General features: G+C 46.7%; 3 protein-coding genes and 1 non-coding gene across 4 annotated transcripts; 2 read left to right on the forward strand and 2 right to left on the reverse strand.

Moving 5' to 3' along the window:
- Positions 1–714: 714 nt before the first annotated feature.
- Positions 715–10,495, reverse strand: nat16 (N-acetyltransferase 16). The gene is made up of 4 exons (XM_067261825.1): positions 10,396–10,495; positions 2,286–2,511; positions 1,763–1,987; positions 715–1,299 (listed from the first exon to the last, which is right to left on the reverse strand). The coding sequence occupies exons 2-4, from the start codon at positions 2,499–2,501 to the stop codon at positions 715–717; spliced, it is 1,026 nt and encodes a 341-aa protein (XP_067117926.1). The 5' UTR covers positions 2,502–2,511; positions 10,396–10,495.
- Positions 10,496–12,910: 2,415 nt separating this feature from the next.
- Positions 12,911–12,992, forward strand: trnal-aag (transfer RNA leucine (anticodon AAG)). Its single transcript has one exon. It is a non-coding gene; the product is annotated as a tRNA-Leu (tRNA).
- A 255-nt stretch (positions 12,993–13,247) lies between these two features.
- snapc2 (small nuclear RNA activating complex, polypeptide 2) lies at positions 13,248–17,935 on the forward strand. Its single transcript, XM_067261999.1, has 6 exons — positions 13,248–13,293; positions 13,554–13,785; positions 14,012–14,185; positions 14,345–15,575; positions 16,055–16,143; positions 16,461–17,935. The coding sequence occupies exons 2-6, from the start codon at positions 13,558–13,560 to the stop codon at positions 16,917–16,919; spliced, it is 2,181 nt and encodes a 726-aa protein (XP_067118100.1). The 5' UTR covers positions 13,248–13,293; positions 13,554–13,557; the 3' UTR covers positions 16,920–17,935.
- Positions 17,936–18,600: 665 nt separating this feature from the next.
- Positions 18,601–23,746, reverse strand: LOC136967833 (mucin-17-like). The gene is made up of 12 exons (XM_067261794.1): positions 23,680–23,746; positions 23,402–23,517; positions 23,241–23,302; positions 21,929–21,983; positions 21,755–21,798; positions 21,448–21,578; positions 21,217–21,288; positions 20,451–20,622; positions 20,047–20,208; positions 19,712–19,803; positions 19,374–19,528; positions 18,601–19,038 (listed from the first exon to the last, which is right to left on the reverse strand). The coding sequence occupies exons 3-12, from the start codon at positions 23,300–23,302 to the stop codon at positions 18,994–18,996; spliced, it is 990 nt and encodes a 329-aa protein (XP_067117895.1). The 5' UTR covers positions 23,402–23,517; positions 23,680–23,746; the 3' UTR covers positions 18,601–18,993.
- Between the last annotated feature and the right edge of the window lie 396 nt (positions 23,747–24,142).

Genomic DNA, 24,142 nt, shown 5'->3' on the forward strand with positions numbered 1-24,142 from the left:
TTTCAGGGATTGGGTGACAGACGGTCCTGAAGAATTTCCTATAATGTTGGAGTGTGATGTAGCTAGTTGACTTCATAGCTTGCTAGTTTATGTAGCAAACGTATGTAGTTAACTCAGTAGCTAACGGACTTAGTAACAGTAGCTAACTGATTAGCCAGCGTAGCTAACTGTCGCTATAGTAACAGACTACTGTCACTCAAACTTCAGCGTGGCAGCCCGTACGGTATACATAAAGTGCCTCGAGATGTGCAGACTTATTTTCAACTCAGAAATGTGTACATATTTATACTTTATATTTACAAAAAGAAGAGGAATAAAAGGAGAGATAAACCCTAAGCTTGCTTGCATCAATTCCCCCCCCCCCAAAGCATGTTTCATGTTAGATTTGTGCAATGAGTGAGCGACTGAATGAATGATAAACTAAGTTTTTTTTTTTTTAAATGCCCTGTTCTAAGATAGTTTTGTAAAATGTTAGTGTTGTGTTAAATCAAACACTGCAAATCTAAAGCAGCCTCTGAATCAATTTCCGTAGCGCCTTCAAACTGTTTTCGAATCCCTCCGATTGATCCTCAGGGGGAACTCTTTGTAAATGTGTTGTGTGTTGCGGTTGGGTCCATGGAATATCTTCTTTTATTTCATCCTCCATCTTGTCTCCCTTCTGGCTCCCTCCACTTCCTCCTCCTCCTCCACTTCCTCCTCCTCCACCAATCAGAACTAGACAACGTCAGCCTCCACCACGCACTGCTCCGTGTAGCCTTTCACAAGCTCCACCCCCAGGGTGTTGCGGCAGAACTCTGACATCGGCTTCCAAAGGGGCGGGTCCAGGAACATCTGACACATCACGTGACCCTTCAGGGCGCAGGTGTGTCGCCTCAGGTGAGTCAGGAACTGCTGGAGAACCAATCCGGGGTCCTTCCCGAACATGTCGATGTTGAGGTAGAACCAGTCCTCTCCGATGGGGACCCTGAAGGGGTGGGTGCAGAGGCTGGCGACGGAAGGAGCAGAGGCGTCGTCCACCAGCCAATCGATGTCCTTCTTCAGCAGGATGTCCATGTTGCTAGGCAGAGGCTTGAAAGGCTGCCAGTCCTGGACAATGGTGAAGTTAGGGAGCACTTGTTGGAGGCTCCCTGAGGATAGGAACAGGCTGAGGACCTCCGCGGGGTCCAGGAGAACGGGGGCAGCCGTGGGGGCCGAGGAGGGGGCCGAGGAGGGGGGCGAGGGGGTGAGGCCCACGTCGGGGCCGAGCTCGGAGAGGCGGAGCTTGAGGTCCTCTGCGCGGAAACGGACCAATAGGATGCCCTTTAGGGGAAGGGGTGGAGGGAGGAGAGGTGAGAGGTTAGGAGATAGTTGAATAAAACCCCTCACATGAGCCGAAGAAGACCAGTTCCGTAAATACTCATTAATAATAACCATTATTATTATTAATAATAATAATAATCTCAACGGTGAACCTCCACCGTGAACTCTAAATTTAACGACTTAATGAGGGGTTTGGTGTGGCTCAGTGGCATCTAACTGCAGATCTAGAGGTTGCAGGTTCAATTCCCCCTCTGCACCTTGTTTTGGATCAAAGCATCTGACAAATGAATTATTATTAATGCTACACACGAATAATAATAACATTCATAATAATAATATTAATGATGATGATAAAGTTGCCAGACGCTTTTATAAAAATAATATGATTATAGTAATTATTATTAATAATTTTAGAACTGGGTTTAATCTCCCAGCCCGTCGGTGTCTCGACTCCAGCCAGTACCTGTTTGGTGATGAGGCGGTACTTCTGGAAGTCCTTGGGCCCCAGCTGGTCGTCGCGGGTCAGACGGCTGACCTTGACCTCGGGGAACTTAGACTTGACGAGCTGGGAGCAGAAGCGCAGAAGCACCCCCGCCACGCCCTTGCCCCTCTCCTGAGGTGCCACTCGCAGCCCCTCCACCAGCATGGTCTCCCCGTCGTCAATCACACACACCGACTCCAGCGCAATCTGAAATGGAGGGAGACATTTACCCCCCCGGGGGTAAACCCACAGCCAAAAACGACACAGCATCCTAAACCGTTCACACCGTGAAGGCGTCCTTATAACGTGTTATCAACGTCTTATGACACTATTCTATTCTTCATGCTTTATCGGACAGTTTTTTGGGGGTGAAGCGTGACAGGACAGGCAGGGAGAGGGAGAGAAAGAGAGAGGGGAAGACAAGAAGCAAAGGGGCCAAGGCCGGATTCGAACCCTGGCCGCCGCAGTCAGGCCTACATGACATGACACCTCTCATTCCCCTCACCACTTTCCCTTGCTTGCGGGCCAGGATGACGATACGGTTGCTCTCCTGTAGCCAGGCCTGGTAGCGAGTGGGGAGGTAGTCCAGGCCTCCGTAGATGTCCTGGCTCATCGCCATGATCTCCTCAAAGTCCTCCTCCGTCGCCACGGTGAACTGGAGGCCTGTTTGGGGAGGGGCCTCTGGGAGCTGAGGGCGGGGCAGGCTGTTCTCGATCTTCATCCTGATAGAGCTGGAGGAGGGGAGGGGGGAGGGAGGAGGAAGAGGGTGAGGAGAAAAGAGAGGGAGGGGGGAAAGGGGGAGGAAGGAGGGAGGATGAAGAAGGGGAGGTAAAGGGAAATGGAGGAGAAATAGAGAGAGCAGGAAGAAAAGGAGAAAGGAAGGGAGGAAGGAGTGAGAGATTAAATAAGAAAGAGGGGCGAGGTAGAGGAATGGAGAGGAAGAAATCGAAGAGGAGAGTGACAGAGATTAAATTAAGTGGGTGAGTAGAGAACAGGGTGGAACGAAGTCACACGAGACGGAGAGAGAGAGAGATGGGGGGAGGGATATGGGTGAAAAGAGAGGAGAGAGAAGAAGGAGAGCGTAGATTTGATTAGGAACCATGTGACATGTCCAAGCCGGATGCATGGTCATTTCAGTTGGCTGCTCTTCAGGTTTGAGCTCTTTCATTTGTTTCATTGCCCCAGTGTCATATCCCAGAGGATGGAATAAAACTTTTTTGTGTACAAATACACTATAAAAAGGTCACAGTGGATGAGGCCATAGTGGATGATGTCACAGTGGATGAGGCCACAGTGGATGAGGTCACAGTGGATGAGGTCACAGTGGATGAGGCCACAGTGGATGAGGCCATAGTGGATGAGGTCACAGTGGATGAGGCCACAGTGGATGAGGCCATAGTGGATGAGGCCACAGTGGAGGAGGTCACAGTGGATGAGGCCATAGTGGATGAGGCCATAGTGGATGAGGTCACAGTGGATGAGGCCACAGTGGATGAGGCCATAGTGGATGAGGCCATAGTGGATGAGGCCATAGTGTCTGGCTCTGGACAGACACGCTCAGATATTGACAGATGGAGAGAGAGAACAAACAGTAGAGAGAGAGAGAGAGATTTTGCCAGTAGGTTGGTTTTCAACAGTTAGGCCAGCTCAGATGGTACTAATATGGGTTCTCTGTGCCAGGGTACCAGGGTGCCAGGGTACCAGGGTGCCAGGGTGGGCTCAGAGATGGAGGGAAAGAGGGAACAAGAGAAAGAAAGAGAGAGAGAGAGAGAGAGAGAGAGAGAGAGAGGGAAGACTGGCACCAACAACCACTTTCCACCCCTCCCTCCTAATCCTAACAGTAAATCCTGTCACATGTGGTATTTCACCAGTAAAAACAAACACATTTTTCCACGACTTCAAACAAGAGGGAAAATCACAACAGGGTAAAAGTGGGCCCGTACACATCCCAGAGTCGGAGATTAGAGACCTGCTCTGGAGAGAGTGCCGCCCTGACTGCTAAACTGAACGAGGGGGGGGGGGGAGTGACAAGGGACATGTGCCGCCATGGTTACGCACGTTCTGACAACCCTTTGAAGTTCCACCAGACCTCTGTGTTTTCTAGGCGAGATCTGTGAAGCTGGAAAAGTATGCGGAGGTATTTCAAGACCAGAGCCGTATCCTAGTCCAGTCGGCTGGTCAGGTCGTGATTCAGGGTTAGAGTGTGCATGCATGCATGACCATGCTGTTAGTCTACACCCAGACCCCAGGGTGTGTGTGTGTGTGTGTGTGTATTTTGCATAACTGTCAGTATGTGTGGGAGTACATGTACACACAGTATTCGTGTGTTTGCTTTTGCATGTGTGTGTACGTGCCGATGTGCATGTCTAAATGTGTGTGTGAGTGCGTGTGAGTGTGTGTGTGTGCTCGAGTGTGTATTGGGTCAACTACAGAGAGCTCAGACGTTTCCGATAACGGGTCGATGGTGAGCTGAGCTCACCGGGGCGTGTCCAGAGAAAACACTGTCTGGTGCTGCCCTGTGCCAGCACTGGACTGGTGGACTGGTAGTTTTCCATCAGCTAGCTGGCTGGCTGACTGGATGGCTGACTGGATGGCTGACTGGATGGCTGACTGGATGGCTGACTGGCTGGCTGACTGGATGGCTGACTGGATGGCTGACTGGATGGCTGACTGGCTGGCTGACTGGATGGCTGACTGGATGGCTGACTGGATGGCTGACTGGATGGCTGACTGGCTGGCTGGCTGACTGGCTGACTGACTGGCTGGCTGGCTGGCTGACTGGATGGCTGACTGGATGGCTGACTGGATGGCTGACTGGATGGCTGACTGGATGGATGGCTGGATGGCTGACTGGATGGCTGACTGGATGGCTGACTGGATGGCTGACTGGATGGCTGACTGGCTGGCTGACTGGATGGCTGACTGGATGGCTGACTGGATGGCTGACTGGCTGGCTGACTGGATGGCTGACTGGATGGCTGACTGGATGGCTGACTGGATGGCTGACTGACTGACTGACTGGATGGCTGACTGGATGGCTGGCTGACTGGATGGCTGACTGGATGGCTTCCGAATGCCAGCACTGCACTGGACACACCTGGTAGTTTTCCATCAGCTAGTTTGCTGGATGGCTGGCTGGGTGCGTGGGTAGGTGGGTGGGTGGCTAGGTGGACTGACTGACTGACTGACTGACTGACTGACTGACTGGATGGCTGGCTGGCTGGATGGATAGATGGATGGATGGATGGATGGATGGATGGCTGGCTGGCTGGCTGACTGGGTGGATAGATGGATGGCTGGCTGGATAGATGGCTGGCTGGATAGATGGATGGATGGATGGATGGATGGATGGCTGGGTGGGTGGATGGCTGGATGGGTGGCTGGATGGCTGACTGACTGACTGGGTGGATAGATGGATGGCTGGCTGGATTGATGGCTGGATGACTGGCTGGCTGACTGGCTGGGCATGTAAAGACTAAGCTGGTTCACTCGCTCTGAGAATTTTCTGTCCCTCTGTCATTCACACACACACACATCACTAACAGCCCCATGAACTTTAACATCTCATCAATACCCATCCATCTTCCTGCTGTTCTCTTCCTATTAATCGACTTCCGCCAACACACACACACACAAGCATACAAAGGCATACACATACAGACACACAGACATAAACAGGCACACACACAACACACAGACAAAGGCAATCAGATAAACACACACACACACACACACACAAAGGCACACAATGTCACCCCCTTATGAATCCTTCTCTGATCAGACTCAGGTATCATTATACCTGCTGGTGACTAGAATTCTTCAACAATAATACAGTACATCTACCCAACAACAGCACTCAAGGTAACAACTCTCTCTCCCAACTCTCTCTCTCCACACGCACACACACACACACACACTGCAGGTACACACATACACACAGCTTCCTGCTGTAGCAAGCCACAGATCTCCTTCTAGGGGCTTAGCCACCATTATCCCTTTATGCAGCCACCATCATCCCTTTATGTAATTGGAGAGACAGATGTGTTGGGGAGGGGGGGGGGCTGGAAGTTGATGTTTTCTGAGGACGATTTAGAAGCTTTTTAGCGGTTTTATGAAAATAATAATAATAGCAATACTGGTTATGAATTCCTCTGGGCCCTCGGCCAAATTAGACGGTTTGGGACGCTGAGAAAATGAAAAAAGACGAAAAGAAAAGGATGACCTCGCAAGTGTTCTATTGGAGCTACGTTGGGACTGCAGGATTCAATTTCTGACAGTAATTTTTTATCTCTGAGGGAAACTGATTGAATGCATTCTTTCTCCGCTAGCTTTCTCTGTGTACCCAATCAACACTGAATATATTTCCGTGTTCCCAGCAGAAAACTCATGTTGCCATTATTAGCAGCTAAAATGCTAATGTTGTAAATATCATCATATAAATTATGCATTACAGTCCATCTTGCTGCAACCTACATATCCACAAACATATTATAGATATATAGATAGATATATAGATCTATATAGAATGAAAAATTACTGAAATTCATGAGATCCTCTCTCTCTCTCTTTCTCCCTCTGCCCCCCTTTCTCCCCCTTTTCTCTTCCTCTCTCTTGTACTCCCTCCCTCCCTCCTTTTCGCTCCTTCATATCACTCTGACTCACTTTCTGATGTGGGAAATGTTTTTAAGCAAATCTAAGTAAAAAGAGTAAAAAGATATTCTCACACACACATGCTCCTGCACACATAAACACACACACACTCACACACTCACACACACACACACACACACTCACACACACTCACACACACACACACACACACACACACACACACACACATGGCAATAATCAGTTGAGGGATGGTGGATCAACCTCATTTTGAAGAAGATTACATGATGGTCCCTCTGACGTTTCATCTGAACTAAATTACTTGTGTGTTTGTTTGTGCGTGCATGTGTGTGTGTGTTTGGGTGTACGTGTGTGTGTGTGCGTGTGTTTGTGGGTGCATGTGTGTGTGTGTGTGTGTGCGTGTGTTTGTGCGTGCATGTGTGTGTGTGTACGTGTGCGTGTGCGTGCATGTGTGTGCGTGAATGTGTGCGTATGTTTGTGCGTGCATGTGTGTATGCGTGTGTGTGCGTATGTGTGTGAGTACTGGCTTGCTGCAGCACTTCAAGGTGACTACAGCAGGGTAACCCAGTGGTGCTCAGATGGGTATTGTAAGTACGTCACAACGGACAGTAGCTGTGCAGGTATTAGGCTAACCACACACACACACACAGACACACATTTCTCTCTCTCTCTTTCACCATCCCCACCTTCTCTGACACCCTCTTCATCCTGTTACCCTGTTCCGTCACAATCCCAAAACTATTCTGATATCTGTCCTTAATTCCTCTGCTCCCGATCTCCTCTCCTCTTTCCTCCTCCCCCTCTTCTTTCTCATACCCTACCTCTTATGTAAGATCATACAAGGGGATTAGAACAAATGACCTTGCCAAGAAAACCTTCACAGTCATTTTCCTTTTTCTGTTTATTTGGCCGGAAATAGAAAAAACATAGTCCGTAATTTCTCTCGATTGAAAGGACAAAAGAAAAACACGCAGCGGCAGAATCAGCTGATGCGAGATGTGAGTCAACGTTGATCTTCGTCATCATCGTCATCATCATCTTCAGAGTTTGTTCTGTAAGTCGCTTTGGATGAAAGCGTCTGCTAAATGAATAAATGTAAACGTGAATGTAAATGTTCTAAGCTGAATAGAACTTCTCTCTCTACAGTCACAGAGTCTGTGTGTGTGTGTGTGCATGTATGTGTGTGAGTGCATGTATGTGTGTGTGTATGTGTGTGTGTGTGTGCACATATGAATGTGTGTGTGTGATCCTGACCTAATTAAAATCTTAGGTCAGCAGCCCAACACTACTTCACTCGGATGTTGGTCAGCACAGATATCCCGTAAAACAGCATGAGGACATCACTCCATCATCAATGTGCTGCGGAGTGGAGGAGGAGATGGAGGAGAGGAGAAGGAGGAGGAGAAAAGGGGGGAGGAGATGGAGGAGGGTGGAGGAGGTGTACAGATGGAGTTCAGGCAGGGTAAATAAATATTGAGTGACTGGGAGAGCGAACAGACAGTGTGTGTGTACTTGTGCATGTGTGTGTGTGCGAGTACTGTATATGCAAACTATGCACTGAGCTTTGCTCCCTAGATGACTTTGCACCCCGAAGCAGCTTCAGTGAAGGAGCAGGGACCCTTTATTAGTCTTTAAACCGCTCATGCAGGACCATGCTGCAGGACTCACCCCCCCCTCCCTCCCTCCCTCCCTCCCCCCTCCTCCTCCCCCATCATCCTGCCTCCCCCCTCCTTCCCTCTGCAGCACCTATAGTCATTAATCTCTGCAACCTCCTGAGTCTGCTAACACACACACACACACACACAAACACACACACACACACACACACACACACACAAACACGTGCACACAGTCACACCCGCAAGCATAAACCGTCATATGGTACGCATACTCAGATGTTGTGCGCGCGCACACACACACACACATATATCCCTCCTCAGTCTCCCTGGTCAGATGCAGAGTGCTGAAGTGCTGGGTTGAGTTTCACAGTTAGAATGTAGGTGTATAGAGGGAGTTAGAGCCTGTGGTGCCTGTACACTGAGAGACAGAGAGACAGAGAGAGAGACAGACAGACAGACAGACAGAGAGAGAGAGAGAGAGAGAGAGAGAGAGAGAGAGAGAGAGAGAGAGAGTTGGAAGAATATAGTGCCTGTGTGGAGAGTCAGACTGATGGAGAGAGTGAGTGAGTGTGGAGACTCCCTTGAGCAGCTTGAGGGAAAGAGGAACATGTATGGGGGATATACTTCACGGATGGCAGGCAAGAGTGTATGTGGGACAGAGAGAAGGTGTGTGTGTGTGGTTGTGTGTGTGTGAGAGAGAGAGAGGAAGGGTAAGAGAGAGAGAGCGAGAGAGAGAGAGAGGAGAGAGAGAGAGAGAGAGAGAGAGAGAGAGAGAGAGAGAGAGAGAGAGAATGCAGAATACTGTCAGTGAGGATGAAGGGGAGACCTGTCTATAAAAGGTTGGCAGACCAGAGTTCTGTCAGTGGGTGTTGAGCTTGCCCAGTTCACTCGCCCTGTAACTGTCCCTTGATGCGACTAATTGTGAGTACACACTCATGTCTCCCCGCTTTCATTCGAATTCCAAACTGCCAAGAGAAATCAGATCACAGAACCAAATAGGATGCATGCATGTCTCCTTTTCTCTCGCTTGGTCTTTCTTTTTAGCAATCTATCCCTCTCTATCTCTCTCTCTCTCTGTCCCTCTCTCTCTCCCTCTCTATATCTCTCTGTCCTCCACTCTCACCATACCGCGAGCTGCGCCTGCGACGCACGCACGCACCTTGGCGCTAGATAACAGAAGCGTCCAACTGTCTATTCGTGCGCGCATCTCTCCACGGAACGAGAAGAAATGGAACACGTATGAATAAAATAAAAGCATGTATGTAGGGAAAAACCCTTTCAAGCGAGCAGGAAACCAGTAAGCTAAGTGGTCAGAAAAGTCCACGGATTATATTTTCTGTCGTTGAGTAAAAAAAATAAAAAAAAATATATATAGGTCTGTCCCTGACCTGTGGGGGATAATGAACGAGTATCTACGTAGACTGCGCCAACACACTGACTCTTGAACGTAAGATAGAACCCGACTGTCACGACCAGCAAGCACGTGCTACACCTGGCTGTATGTGCGCACACATGGAAACGCGCTCTTCACAGCCGGTGTTTATGCAACGCACGCGGATGTTTTATGAATAATCTACAGTTCATTTTTTGGTCATGAATCCCTAACCCCATGAATCACATCTGACACAACATTTCCACATCGACCTCTGCATGTCAATGCAAATTATTGTCCAGAGGTTGACTAAAAATGTCCTTGGACCAGAGATAATCGTATACGGTCTATATCCGACACATTGTTTTAGAGCAGTCTATTTCAAAATACGTCAAATTAAATTATTTGGTAGACTACTAATCGTACGGACAACATTGAAATACATTCATCTCGAGTGATGATACTGATCGACAAGTGTGTTATTACATTCTCTCTGGTGATTGGAGGAATTTTCCATTACATTCATATTCAATTAGGCAGTCGGCATCACTTACTTTACGAATTGCATTTCCACAAAAGCCCAGAACAGCAAACATTTACGCTACAGCTTTGCATCAGCCTTACATTCAATACTGCCGATAAACGATGTCTTGAATTTTTTAATCGTGTTTAATCTCCTTGTTACATTACTGTAAATTCCTCAATTTGGGCCACACAAAATGGCCGATAAGAATAGAACGAGGATAGTAGGACGTAAAAGGGTTTGCAAGAAACACACAACGTGGAACACCAGATGTCAACGATACGGTGTGTTATCAATAAGATACTGATATTTATGATATATATGATTTTGACAAATAAAGCTTCGTGAATTAATAGTGTAAAAAAAAATCTAAATCATAGCGATCGATCACATGAGCTGGCTACCGTTATCTCCCAAGTGATGATCGATAAGTGCAATGTATTCCGACGTCTCCTCGAGTCCTTTCTCTTACCGTGTGTGATGCCCGGAGGTCTCGTGCTAAATCGTTGACGGTCGGCAGGTGTACGGCCAGGTGCTTGAGAGGATGGTTGTGGCGGTGACTGTTTAGTTTCAGAATAAAAAGACAAATTCTACCGGCAACCGGCTCGGGCATTCAATATATGAGACGACGAACACAAGCCCCTCCTACAAAACCTAACCCCATACTAGACTATCCCCAACTACTCGTTGTTAACCCCCTCCCACCCCTCCACCCCTCTCTCTCTCTCTCTCTCTCTCTCTCTCTCTCTCTCTCTCTCTCTCTCTCTCTCTCTCTCTCTCTCTCTCTCTCTCTCTCTCTCTCTCTCTCTCTCTCTCTGTCTCTCTCTCTCTTTCCAAATTGAATTAAATAACCTACAATGTGTACAGTATAGCCCAACTGTCAAACGAAAACAAACTGATACTTGAAAAACGACATTTAAATGTATAAATCAGGCTACCTGAATTGAATTTAAATAGTCAACGAAGCCTACTGAATTTGAAGCGTAAACAACGTAAGCCTAAATCAGATTATTTTATGCTTGAATGTATTTGAACATAGAATGCAAACTGTAGCAATTAGGCTACAAGAGCATTGGCTACATGGTCTCTTTCCTAGACTAATTATCAGGTTATTCCTGCAGAGAAGGTCAGTCGTGTGTTTCTTTAGGTTATCACGAGGGATTGAAATGATCAGCGCCACATGCTTTCACCGAACGGAAAGGCCCCGAAACATGTTTTCACCACACTGATTGTCTACAACGTTTAAATAAAACGTGTTTCGAATTACACGTTTATAAGTTCTCAACCTCGGGTCATCTTTAACGGATGATGACCTTCAAATGCAACCGGTTTGTGTTTGTTCATCCTTTAAGCAGCATATATACCCCGTTGGCAATAGCCTAGATTGTAACAGTTTGGAGAATTATTATCTTAAACAAAATTATTTTTGAGCAAATAGCCTGTATCAACATCCACCATCACATCCATTTTGCATAGGCTACGTCACATTTTATTGTCCTTCGTGGGTTTTTTTTTGTATCTAATGCTCCGACGCTATTTCTTTGAAGGCTACGTATAATTCTATGAAATGTGTACAAAATGTGCCATTTGTTAGAACAGGTGGAGCGAGCCTCTACTGAGCGTGCAGCTGACTCTTCATGCCGCGAGCTGCGCGAGCGCGACCTGCTTCTCAGGCCACTTCCGCTAGGGCGCATGCGGTTCTGTTTGTCGGCGGTTAACTGCGGAGTTGGTTTCCTTCCATATATATGGAAAAGAGCGACTCGTTTTGGAAGTTGCGGGTTATAACAGCTGTGCCGCGTGCTTGGATAACTCCTCTTGTTTCGCTGTCCTTAAAACAAATACTCAGAAGGAATACAATTGCATGCGAATTCAGATTCACTGTTCAAACATTATGCGCTATTATTTAAATGAAGTATTAACTATCTGTATTTTGGCATGGCTTTTGTGACTGTTGACCTTGATTAAAGATTGTGCTGGATCAATACAATTAAAATTAAATAATACAAATGAAAAAAACCCTAACCGTCACACTCATAGGAAGGATTCGTTGCAAGCTTTATTTTGGGGAACTCTGGGTAGCCTAATAACCTAATTAGGGCACGTCAGACAAAGTAGGCTACCAAATCAACTCTCCTCAGACAGACAGATGGATGAAAACCCTCACAAAAGTGTGTGTGTGTGTGAGAGAGAGAGAGATACATGTCCTTGAAGCTATAAAATGAGTTTTCTTTAGGCTATATATTTCAGTTTATAAGGAAATTTCAAACATTTTTAGACCCAGTTGCTCTCAGTAGAGGTTTTTAAGCCAAGGGAGCAAAGAGCCTTTCCTGTTAGGGCCTCTATGTATGTCACTGGAGTTATTTTGGATACAAGGGCTTGAGGTTGAAGGCATATATATATATATACATAGACAGATGTAGAGAGGGGGAATGTGTACTGTCTATCTGAGAGGGAGGGAGGGACATAGAATTTTGGAGACAAAAGTGTTGTGTCCACGTGTGTGGGTGAGGGGGTTAGAGAGTGTGTGTGTGTGTGTGTTTGAGAGTGAGAACGGTAAGAAAGGAGAAAATGGAGACAAAGAAAGCTGTTAAAATGTGCATACAGGAGAGAGAGAGAGAGAGATAGAAGAGGGAGAGATATGAATCAGGGAGTCCCAAAGGTCGACACAACTGCCACACCAAATACAAATGAATCATCTGTCAATTCAATCAATCTATCAGTCAAGTAATCTGTGATCAATTGTCGGAAATTCATATTTTCTTAGGTGAGATGATAGATGCCTTAACTTTGTAGCAACTTAGGGCCACTGCAAAAGTCTCCCTTTTGGTACATGAGTCAGAGTCAAAACGAAACTGTTTTGTAGACGAAGGATCTTGATAGAGCAAGCATTGAGCACTCAGTAGATATCTCAGTACAAAATCTCAATTCAGTACATATCAATGCACATATTATTAAGAAAGTATCACTTTTGCGCTAAGTGTGCAACGGATAGCGTGGCCGAGCGGTCTAAGGCGCTGGATTAAGGCTCCAGTCTCTTCGGGGGCGTGGGTTCGAATCCCACCGCTGTCAGTAACTTTTTCTTTCATAATGGAAAAAATGTACGGATTTGCTAATGGAATACGCTAACAAATGTATAATTGAAAAACTCGTTTGTCTAATTCCCGTCTTCACGCTGCATTTATATTCGTGTTATGTAGGCGCGTGTGCGGCAGTATGTGCATGGTTTTCCTTGCTAAATGTACCCAGCATATTTTCACGTTCGTTTTATTTTTGGAACTCACAGCTTGCCGTAGTATATTTGACAACATTGGCAAACGTGCTGTAATCGTAGCTAGCGTGCTATCAAGTATAACTCGTGGAGGAGTCACAGGTAACATATTTTCTTGCAACTGAACACCCTAATTAATAAATATCACCATTATATGTCAGCGTTTTTATGTTTATAATGTTATAAAGCTGTGTTATAGTGGCTAGATTGACTATAGACTAACGTGTTCAGTTTGTGAATTAGCCTTTTATTAGCCAGCCAGTCATTATACTAGTAGTAGTAGCTGGGTAGCTATCTATTTAACGAATTTGTTGACTGTCTTTTATGCAGCGGTTAAGTAATGGTATATCTCTCTATCCTAGCATCATGAAGCCGCCTTCCCGCGTTCGAGCTAAACCGGATCGGTATTCACACAGAAAAAAAATAGATCTGAAAAAACATCGGAAGAAGAGATTGATTTGTGGATCATGGAAACGAACGGAGCAGCGTAACCTCTTGATAGGTCTTCGTAAGCAGAGCAAGTGCACCGGAGGCACCGGTTACATCAACTTCAAAGCACTGAATCAAAAGATTCCCCAGCGCACTATCCAAGAGGTGATGAGGACACCATACCATAGATAGATACAATGTATAGAGAGAGAGATAGAGAATGTGTGGGTGTATTTCATTTTGTCGACGTTACGATAATTATTAGTCTCCTGCCCCCTCACTCCACCTCTCTCCACCTCCCCTTCTCTCTCTCCCTCCTCCTCTCTTCCTCCCCCTCCTTCCCTCACTCCACCTCTCTCCACCTCCCCTTCTCTCTCTCCCTCCCTCCCAGCTGGAGACCATGGTGGAGACCCTGAAGAGCCACGCGGTGACGGTGACGGTACAGCAGCTAAGCCGCCAGCGGAGGACAGCGTTGGCAGCCAGGGTGCCCATCGAGGTGTGGAGCCAGCTGGCCGAGGACGCGGCTGGATCCGTGGTCGACCCTGTCACCTCTGCTTTCTCCCAGGTCATAAAACCCACCGTCCAAGCGACCGCCTATGGGTCGGATCCTGTATATAAGGATACCGTGTCCATTTGCAAGACGCTTTTTATCCATTGTGACGTCTCTTTCCCTCCTTCTCTATCTCTCCATTCCTCCTCTCCTTGTTGCTTCTTTCATGTCCAGATGATGTTCCTCTGCTCCACGGAGCCCCGAAGCCTCAGAAACTCCGACCCTCCCCGCCGCGACCACTGCGATGCTCAGGTCCCCTCCGACGCGCGCACAATCCCTTTCAGACCCATGCCCATGCCTAACCCCGCCCTGGTCACCCTCCCCAAGCCCACCCTGGTCACCCTCCCCAAGCCCACCCTGGACACCCTCCCCAAGCCCGCCCTGGACACCCTCCCCAAGCCCGCCCTGGACACCCTCCTCAACCCCGCCCTGGTCACCCTCCCCAACCCCGCCCTGGTCACCCTCCCCAAGCCCGCCCTGGTCACCCTCCCCAAGCCCGCCCTGGACACCCTCCTCAACCCCGCCCTGGTCACCCTCCCCAACCCCGCCCTGGTCACCCTCCCCAACCCCGCCCTGGTCACCCTCCCCAACCCCGCCCTGGTCACCCTCCCCAAGCCCGCCCTGGACACCCTCCTCAACCCCGCCCTGGTCACCCTCCCCAACCCCGCCCTGGTCACCCTCCCCAACCCCGCCCTGGTCACCCTCCCCAACCCACCCAAGACACGAGCCAGAAGGAAGGCCGGCCAGCCTCAGTCCCCCTCCCTACTCCCCGCCAACCCCTCGGGGGGGCAACCCCCCCCTGCCTCCTCGCTCCTTTCGGGCGCCTCCCAGTTGGTCGGTACCGCCTGTAGCTCGACCAATCGGGGAGCCACTGCGACTGTTTGCACTTCCAGGATCGCCAGCACCAGTGAGTCTGACCCATCTGCCACATCGACCACTGTGACAACAGCAAGGCTTATCTCTGGTTCCCCGGCGTCGGGATGTGGAAGACTGCAGTCGAACTCTCCCGCTTCCATCCTTCCCCCCGGTCAACCTGGAGGGTCCGACACGACATCAGCTTCCCTCAGGGGCTCAGCTGAACAATCATCTCCCCAGCTGGCTTCTTCCTCCAATTCTACCTCCACTTCTTCATCCTTCAACACCACCACTACCTCCTCCTCCAGTACCTCCACCACCTCCTCCTCTACCCCAGCCCCCTCCTCCATGACCACTTCCTCCTCCACCACTACCTCCTCCTCCAACACCACCACATCCTCCTCCACCAGGTTTGGGCGGACCAGTAAGTTCGCCCAGAAGGACTCTCCCAGAACCATGGGTTTGCGTTGCATCGTGGACTTTGAGAAGATCTACTCGTACCTCAGCCAAGTCCACAAAGTCAACCAGGAGCACTGCCTCACTCCCATGGGTGAGTCCAGAGCAAAGACACTTTCCTCCATTCTTCTGTCTCCATCTCCCCTTCTCTGTACAGGTTTCCACAAAAGATTTTGTGGAAGGTTGTGAAAATTGTTAGGAAGGATAGGTAGTTAGTTAGTTGTAAACTTTAAGTTATATGCTATGACCGGATAGCGTTAGATTTAAACGTAAACTGATTCGGTTACCGTTGCAACGATTTGACGCAGTATGTTCTGAACTGTTCCGTTTGTACTCTTTTCTACTCCGTCACACTCTCTTCCGTTTTTACGAAAATCTATTAATCTTATTCTACATTTCTCTGATTGTCTTCCTTGTTTTGTCTTTCTCTAGTTGTTCTCGGCTTATCCCTGTAACGTGGATTTGAATCACGATTTCTAATGCGACTTTGTGGTGTCATGAATGGCGGGTGTATTTATATCTGTGCTGTTGACTGTATTTTTTTGTTGTTGAATTTCTTCTTCCCTCCTGCAGAGAGCGCTGTTGTGCTCGATGTCCTGCTGTCTCTACCTGAAGAGCTCCCCCTGCTGGACTGTGTTAGACTGGAGCAGCACATGATCCAGGTAGCTTATGTTGGCCCCCTTATTTGTATTCATATTTTTTTATTCAACAACTTTTACACAACACAAACATGATTTTGGCCCCTTTTTGTTATACTGGAATGTTCAGTACTACTCTCTCTCTCTTTCTCTCTCTCTCTCTCTCTCTCTCTTTCTCTCTATGTCAAGCTAATCTCTGATCAAACACGAGTGGCTATTTCTAGTCTTCTGAGTGGGGCCTCCAATGGAAGGCTCGGAGGAATCTCCAGAACTCAAGTGCAGATCTAGAACATGTCCTGTTCCGGAGTTCTGACACAGTGATGTTGTGCCTTCCACCCCAGGCACACGCCAGCCTCACGTCTCCCGTGGACCGCAGCGAGGCCGGATCCAACATGGACGCCCAGGAGGCACAAGATGGTGGAGGGGCGGAGCCAGTGGGGGGCTTTCACCAGGCCCAGGTGAGCGGGGGAAGGGAGGCAGGTATTGGTCCCCTTCCAGATGGCCAGGACAGAGACGGGTTGCAGCCCACCAATCAGGGAGAGGCTGCCGTGGCAACGGAGGCCCCCAGCATCCTGGTCCCTCTGCGTTCTGTTGCGATGGACGCTGCCCAATTGCAGAGGGCCACCGCTGGCCGTGAGGGACATGCCGACGGCCAATCGCCTTCGTCTCAGAACGCTTCCGGCCAATCGAGGAGCAGCAGCAGATGCCAGGAGAAGGTGACCAATGGGAAGGCGACGGTGTGCCCTCTTAACCCTTTCATGGTGCCTTTACAGCTGTTGGCACGACGACAGGCCCAGTAGGCCGGGAGAGGCGGGGGTTGCTACGGTAACCGAGTCGTTTTAAGTTCAAACTTTTGAAGAGGGCAGAAAATGGTGGCGTTAATGCGTCCATGTTCCTGAGGCCATTAATCTGTTAATAGTGCAAAATATTTTATATGCAATAAGTAAATGTCAGAATATGCTTTTCGAGTTTCAGATTTCTTCTGCTAGATTGGAATAAGAATAAAGTGTATTTAACAGCGAGTATGTACTATATTTAATCTCTAAGTCTGTTTTATGATTCACAAGAAACATTTTGCGATACGGATATTTGATGACTGATAGGCTTCTGAGACTTAAAAGTGATCATCAGTAAATGATTCATCTTTTGAGTTTCCATTTCCCCACGTCTCCCATCCAGTATTTCAACTTTTAGTTCCTCACTCTGTCCTCAGAATCCAGTCACACATTAACAATTTTACTGTACCCTGAGGTGTTTACTAAGGAGGTATACAACTATTTTTTATTGACGTTCATAGCCAATAACCTGCAGCCATCGAGGCCTCCTATCAGTGTGGATTGAGAAACGGGCAGCCTCGGTGTCTGTAAAATGGCAAGTGTACATTCCAGAAACGTCCGGTCTCAGTCCTAATACGTTGCCTCAAAGCGTAAAGCATCAATACTCTTTTGTTCCACGATTTAACCATTTTCACTCTTTTCTACTCTAATTATTATAAAGGGTTAGAGGTTGATCTGGGGTCAGAGGTCGTCTGTTTCTCTCCCTGCCCTCTTTCTTCCTCTTGAGGTTTGAGATTTGTTTTGGAGTTTCATTGCTGGTTGGGTTGAGGTGGGATTTGAACCCTTTAATCTAACCGCTAGACCAAAGAGGAATTCCCGTAGATCTGTGGTAGGCAGCTTTTGTGTCTAATACAGGGCTGCTTTTCACTGGTTCCAAATAACCCATGTAAATAACAAAGCACTCGTATAGTACATGACAAATAAAAGTACTTTTCCCATGTCCTCAGTGTACTTCATTCAGCATCTCTGAGAAAGTTACAACAGCGCCAAGCATATCGGGGCAGAGGTGACAGTTGGCACCAGTTGAGATCAGCCTATCAAGATTTGCCTGCCATGACATGTTTTTATGGTTCTTTGTTTGAACGCTGTTGTCATGCTGTATCGTTGTGATGTATCCACCAAGGTCAGATATTGTTATACCCTTCCTCCTTCCTGGGGTAATCATTAGCTCCTAAAGTATATGACCAATTGTTTTGGAGAAAGACGGTTTTGTCAGACCTTGAGCGTTTGACGGAATAGGTTTTTTCTGTGTCTTGTTCCTCATTTGTCTGACTGTTGAATAGCTAGTCTCAACAACCATAGCTGTTCACTAACAGACATAAGATCTGTACCCAGAATGTTCTATAAAACAGTTAACCCTTGTGCTGCCTTCGGGTCACATGACCCAAAGGTTCATAACGAACCATCGTTGTGTTTACCCAATACAAAAACAAATAAAAATATTTTTCTTTTAACCTTCGCAATGTGGGGGGTCTGAGACAGCCCAACGGTTAAAATAAAATGCTTCACTTTGTTTTTGTATGCGTTAAAGTTGCCGCAATACGACGGTGGGTCACAATGACTGATGGGTCAGAATGACCCGAAGATAACACAAGGGTTAAAATAATAATTTCATGGTTCAAAGAAATAATTGACATTCTTTTTATTCAGAATAGGTTTGGTATTATTTACACTTTGGGCAATGGCCTTAGCTCATGCAGCATCGTAAACAGGAAATATACGGTAATAAAATCAAGAAACGTCATGATGCCTTCCACCAAAGCAATGTCTTTTGTTCGATCCAATATAAAAACTAGAAATGTGTTCATAGGCAATATACTGTTACTGTAGGTGTACAATAAATTAAGGATATTTAGGATAAATAAGTTTATGATTTGGTTGATTTAGACCTTTAACCCTGACACCACAGACATACAGTCCAGAACTTTTAGAAATATTCCTTTGGTGTCATCAATATTGTTAATGCGAATGTAACTCAGAACTGTTGTAATGCAAACAAAAGTGAGGTACTGTGTGGTGCCTTTGGGTGCAGCTGAAGTTACACTTCAGATGTTGTTTTGATCTGGGGCCTTTGAATCCTGATCTGTGGGAACACAAGAAGGAAAGTCAGCAGGTAGCCTTTGTCTGTGTGTGTCTGTCTTTGTTTAAAGTGTGTGTGCGTGTCTGTGTGTGTGCATGTCTGTGTGCCTGTGTGTGCGTGTCTGTGTGTGTGCGTGTCTGTGTGTGTGCATGTCTGTGTGCCTGTGTGTGCGTGTCTGTGTGTGTGCGTGTCTGTGTGCGCGTGCCTGTGTGTGTGCGTGTCTATGTGTGTGTGTGCGTGTCTGTGTGTGCGTGTCTGTGTGTGTGCGTGTCTATGTGTGTGTGTGTGTGTGTGTGTGCGTGTCTGTGTGTGTGTGTGTGTGCGTCTGTTCATCCTACTGGCTGGTTATTAAAGTTGTAGGGATTGAGTGGAGGCTGAGCAGAGCTGGAGGATTCTGGGTAGCGGGCACCCTGCTGAGAGGTTTCCGTCGTAAGGGACCCGCCAGACTGCTGGTACACGTTCACCTCTTCCTCGAACGTGGTGTTATTAGCCCCTGGTCAAAGGAGAGACAGTAGGTACAAGATCAGGATCTAACTAGATCCTCCAGGTGTGATTTTATACACCGTCACAGCGAAAGTCCACACTGGATATTTCCCGATCTAGTTTATGATATACAGACACCGGCCAAGTTTCGGGCCGAGGGACGATGTTGAAGGAATGTGGGAGTTATTAATACCTTCGTAGGGCCCTGCTGGTCGTCGAGGCAGGGGCCACTCAAAGTCATCTTCAAGCCAATCATTCACTATCTGCTCCTTGACGTCCTTGTTTCTGGAGGGGCCAAGGGTAGGAATGAGGAAGAGTCGAAAAGGGCAAGGAGAAGGAGGGGGGGGGGGGGGAGGTGAAGGAGGGGGGGGGGGGGGTGAAAGTGTATTCTCGCACTGTAACGCTTTTACTTCATGGTTTGAACAGAAAAAAGATTATGTGACAAAGCACTGTTATATTGCAGTCCGCCACACCAGGTGACACAGTATGTTATAGTCAGCAGGCTGTCTGTCAGGCCGACTGGCTCACCTCCTCTGTCTCTGCTTGGTGAGCAGCAGGTAGGCAGTCAGGACCCCCACCAGCACCACCAGCACCAAGCCCGTCACACTCATCCCCACGTAGAAGCCAATCTTGTTGATGGGGTGGTTACAATTGGCGCCCATGTACCAAGTGGATCCTGTGTGGAGACAGCTGAAACACAACGCCAATGCTACACTGTTAGTGTGTGTCGGTGTTAAGGTGTGTGTGTTGGTGTGTGTGTCTGTGTGTAGTTGTGAAGTGAAGCACATACTTGTGTGTGTGTCGGTGTTAAGGTGTGTGTGTGTCTTGGTGTAGTTGTGAAGTGAAGCACATACTTGTGTGTGTGTGTTGGTGTTAAGGTGTGTGTGTGTTGGTGTGTGTGTCTGCGTGTAGTTGTAAAGTGAAGCACATACTAGCACTGGGCTCCTTCATCCGCTGAGAAAGCACAGGTGCCGTCGTTGTCACATGTGAAGGGATCAGGGTGTCCAGGATCGCACTTATTCACACACTTCAGTATGCCACTCATGTTGACAGCAAGGTAGTGTTCTGCATGCTCCGGGTTCGAGACAGAGTCTTTACACACAGCTGTCAGAGAGAGAGAGAGAGAGAGAGAGAGAGAGAGAGGGGCAGAGAGTGAACAAGAGAGAGAAAGAGGAGCAGAGAGTGAACAAGAGAGAGAGAGAGGGAGAGAGGGGCAGAGAGTGAACAAGAGAGAGAAAGAGGGGCAGAGAGTGAACAAGAGAGAGAGAGAGAGAGAGAGAGAGAGAGAGAGAGAGAGAGAGAGAGAGAGAGAGAGAGAGAGAGAGAGAGAGAGAGAGAGAGGGAGGGAGGGGCAGAGAGTGAACAAGAGAGAGAGGGAGAGAGGGGCAGAGAGTGAACAAGAGAGAGAAAGAGGGGCAGAGAGTGAACGAGAGAGAGATCGGGGGCATAGGTTGGTTTTTAAATGTGTTTGGGACAGCTTTGTTTAAACACTGGGGATGCAGCCGTTTACATATTTTTTTGTGATCAAACGTCGGGACAGATTTCCCATTTTCAAAACGTGTGAGGAAACCTTTGTCCCTGGCTGTTATGAAATGAAAACACACTGACTGTTTCTCTCTCACACACACATACAAACACACACCCTGATTCTTCTATCAATCTTGAACATGTCGTCGCCGTATAGTTATTCTTACTTACCTGTTAGATCCAAATCTTCTTTTTCTGGTGGCTCTGTACTGGTTATGTTGAACCCAGGACAACCTACAGTGACTATTAAGAGTGGGAGATTAGTTTGGTAAAAAACACATAAATTCTACGTGAAACTTCTGTTTTTAAATGGCCTTAAATCTTATATATATGAGACTGTGATCCCAATAATTACCAGTCATAAAAATAAAAAAGTCCCATGGTAAAAAGACATTTGTTTACCTGGCGTGACATCAGAACAGGATTTGACATCTTTTACTGCAGTCTGAACTTGCTCAAATAAAGTGTTGAATTCAGTCTCTGCCTGTGCGGAATTGTTAACCTCCAAAACAACGTTGTGTTCGACTCTTACCCTGGATGTGAGGAAAATGTAAAGTATTGTAAAATCTTTATCAGTAATAGTTTAAACCATTGACCTTTTCAATACCGTTTCAAGGAAAATGTCTTAGTGTAACGGTATTACCCTTATTCTGAAATGCACATTTTGTTTGTGGTAGTTCTATCACTATAATCTTAGTTCATACATTACCCGTTGTTTTCCGTTCTGACATAGTTTAAGGCCCCATCTTCAATCTGGTAAGGTAGGGAATAACAGCCAACGTCATTGAAATATTTTAACATCAATATAATTGTTTGCATTAAGATTTAAATGTGTGCACAACCCTTACGAATGGCTTGACACGGATAAAGTTATCATGGTTACCTTATCCGACAGGCCGTCTTGTGTCGCAGATCTTCTGCGTCTGGTTGCCGGACGGCTGTTTGTTCAGGGAAGAAGACAGTGACATCATGTTTTTTTATTTTAAAAGGCATTGAATACTTATATTTAAATATATTACAAATTTAAACACAACCGAATTTGTTGGTTTGGAATTTACCTCTTTAAAATTGAAATATGGATTCATTTCAATGTAAAAAAACAAAACAAAAAAAAAACATTCCCAAATTTCAGGTTCGGAAATTCAGCTTGTTCAAATTCGAATAGTAAAATTAAGACCCCCCCTCACCCAGAAAAAAACATCAAGCTTCAGAAATTCAAATAGAACAAGATTCAGGCTGCTCAAATTCGAATGGTGAAATTCTGATCCAAAAGATTCTAGCCAAAAGAAATCTGAGAAGGGCTTGCTTGTCTGAGACCAGACCTCTCTCCTTTGACCCCATGCTGTGATTGGATCACTGAGCTCTCTCCTCAAACCCAAGGCTGTGATTGGATGACTGACTCAGACCCCAGGCTGTGATTGGATGACTGATCTCTCTCCTCAGACACAAGGCTGTGATTGGATGACTGACTCAGACCCCAGGCTGTGATTGGATGACTGACTCAGACCCCAGGCTGTGATTGGATGACTAATCTCTCTCCTCAGACCCAAGGCTATGATTGGATGACTGACTCAGACCCCAGGCTGTGATTGGATGACTGATCTGCATGTGTTCATGTTTGACTGCCTGCAGCCACACCTGAATGAAAGTGGTCTGAGGAGAGAGGTCTGCAGTTGGACCCTTCTCGGAGAAATGAGATGGCTCGATTACATTCAGGCTCGATTGCCTTACCTATCCTTGGTATCCCGGATGTTGCAATCTGAATTTTTTTTGTCAAATTTATTTGGTTCGAGTTTTTGGGATCTGAATTTCACCATTCAAATTTGAGCTACCTGAATTTCCGAACCTTACATTTTTAGATTTTAATTTGTTATTACATTGAAATAAATGAATAGTTCAATTTTAAAGAGGTGAATTCAAAACCAGCAAATTCGTTGGTGTTTAAATGTCAATATAAAGTATTCAATGCCTTTTCAAATTCAAAACATGTCACATATTTTTTGAAAAGTGTTGATCGTGATGTCATTTTATCGCAACATTCGATATGACAACGCAGTGACGGTTTCCAAGCTTTACATCCCGCCTCTCCGCTGATGATTGTTAAACTTGTGTAATTAGACGAAGCATACTTTCAGGTTTTACCTTTTACCATTTATGATGTTGTAGTACGTTTCCTTGTGAATAGGGGACGTTACCTTAAATTGGTGACATTCACTGATTTGAAGTTTTGAATCCTCGTAATGTAATATATCTGCATCTGAAACAGCAGCACATGGAGGGTTGAACACTCATGAATACATAGCCTACTGAAAATTGTATTTCCTTTTAATGGTAAACTTTTTAAGTGGTTACTTACATCTGTAGTGAAATCTTCAACAAAGTTCTTGTATTCTGTAGATTCCTTATTTTCGAACTCTGGTATGAAAGGCTCAGCTACTTCTATTTTGACTAACGCTGACCTCTCAATTTGTTCTTAAAACAAAACCAAAAGAGTTATTGAAATCGTTGAAAAGTACAGTACAGTGAAAAAACATTTTTCAATGAATCACTTTGTCCTTATTGAGATAATTTATGAAATTATACAAACATTTTGACTATGTAATAAGTGTTTATCAGACAAAATGGCCAACGTACTTGGTAAAACGATGTCAACAATGTCTTTGCATGTTCTGCCTTTATAATTGTCGGGGCAGATGCAACTTTCTCCGTTAGGGTTTGGAGTTCCACCGTTTTCACATCTTATAGGGACTTTTGTTGTTGTAGTGGGGCTGATGCTTGTAGGTGAATGTGTTGTAACAATATTAGGAGTCGTTGGTTTAGCTGTAGTTACAACAGGACTGGTGGGTTCAGAAGTTGTTACAACAGGACTGGTGGGTTTATCCGTAGTTCCCGTTCCGGCAGTAGCTGTCGCTGCTGTGTCAGGGATGGTCTGCTCCGCTGTGGTTCCGGGAGTAGCTGTCGCTGCTGTGTCCACTGTGGTTCCGGCAGTAGCTGTCGCTGCTGTGTCCGCTGTGGTTCCGGCAGTAGCTGTCGCTACTGTGTCCGCTGTGGTTCCAGCAGTAGCTGTTGCTGCTGTGTCAGGGCTGGTCTGCTCCGC

This window comes from Osmerus mordax, chromosome 23 (assembly GCF_038355195.1).
Source record: "Osmerus mordax isolate fOsmMor3 chromosome 23, fOsmMor3.pri, whole genome shotgun sequence".
NCBI classification, from domain to species: domain Eukaryota; kingdom Metazoa; phylum Chordata; class Actinopteri; order Osmeriformes; family Osmeridae; genus Osmerus; species Osmerus mordax.

What these genes read in the sequence shown, in the direction of transcription:
- nat16 (XM_067261825.1), bottom strand. Translation starts at nt 2,501, where the DNA reads ATGAAGATCGAGAACAGCCTGCCCCGCCCTCAGCTCCCAGAGGCCCCT. An exon ending in CCCGCAAGCAAGGGAAAGTG is followed by an intron (nt 1,988 to 2,285) that starts GTGAGGGGAATG and finishes CCTCCATTTCAG; the next exon opens with ATTGCGCTGGAGTCGGTGTG. An exon ending in ACCGCCTCATCACCAAACAG is followed by an intron (nt 1,300 to 1,762) that starts GTACTGGCTGGA and finishes CTTCCCCTAAAG; the next exon opens with GGCATCCTATTGGTCCGTTT.
- snapc2 (XM_067261999.1), top strand. Translation starts at nt 13,558, where the DNA reads ATGAAGCCGCCTTCCCGCGTTCGAGCTAAACCGGATCGGTATTCACAC. An exon ending in CCCAGCGCACTATCCAAGAG is followed by an intron (nt 13,786 to 14,011) that starts GTGATGAGGACA and finishes CCTCCCTCCCAG; the next exon opens with CTGGAGACCATGGTGGAGAC. An exon ending in TCACCTCTGCTTTCTCCCAG is followed by an intron (nt 14,186 to 14,344) that starts GTCATAAAACCC and finishes TTTCATGTCCAG; the next exon opens with ATGATGTTCCTCTGCTCCAC.
- LOC136967833 (XM_067261794.1), bottom strand. Translation starts at nt 23,302, where the DNA reads ATGCAGATATATTACATTACGAGGATTCAAAACTTCAAATCAGTGAAT. An exon ending in CTGTTCTGATGTCACGCCAG is followed by an intron (nt 21,289 to 21,447) that starts GTAAACAAATGT and finishes CACTCTTAATAG; the next exon opens with TCACTGTAGGTTGTCCTGGG. An exon ending in ACCAAGCAGAGACAGAGGAG is followed by an intron (nt 19,804 to 20,046) that starts GTGAGCCAGTCG and finishes TGGCCCCTCCAG; the next exon opens with AAACAAGGACGTCAAGGAGC.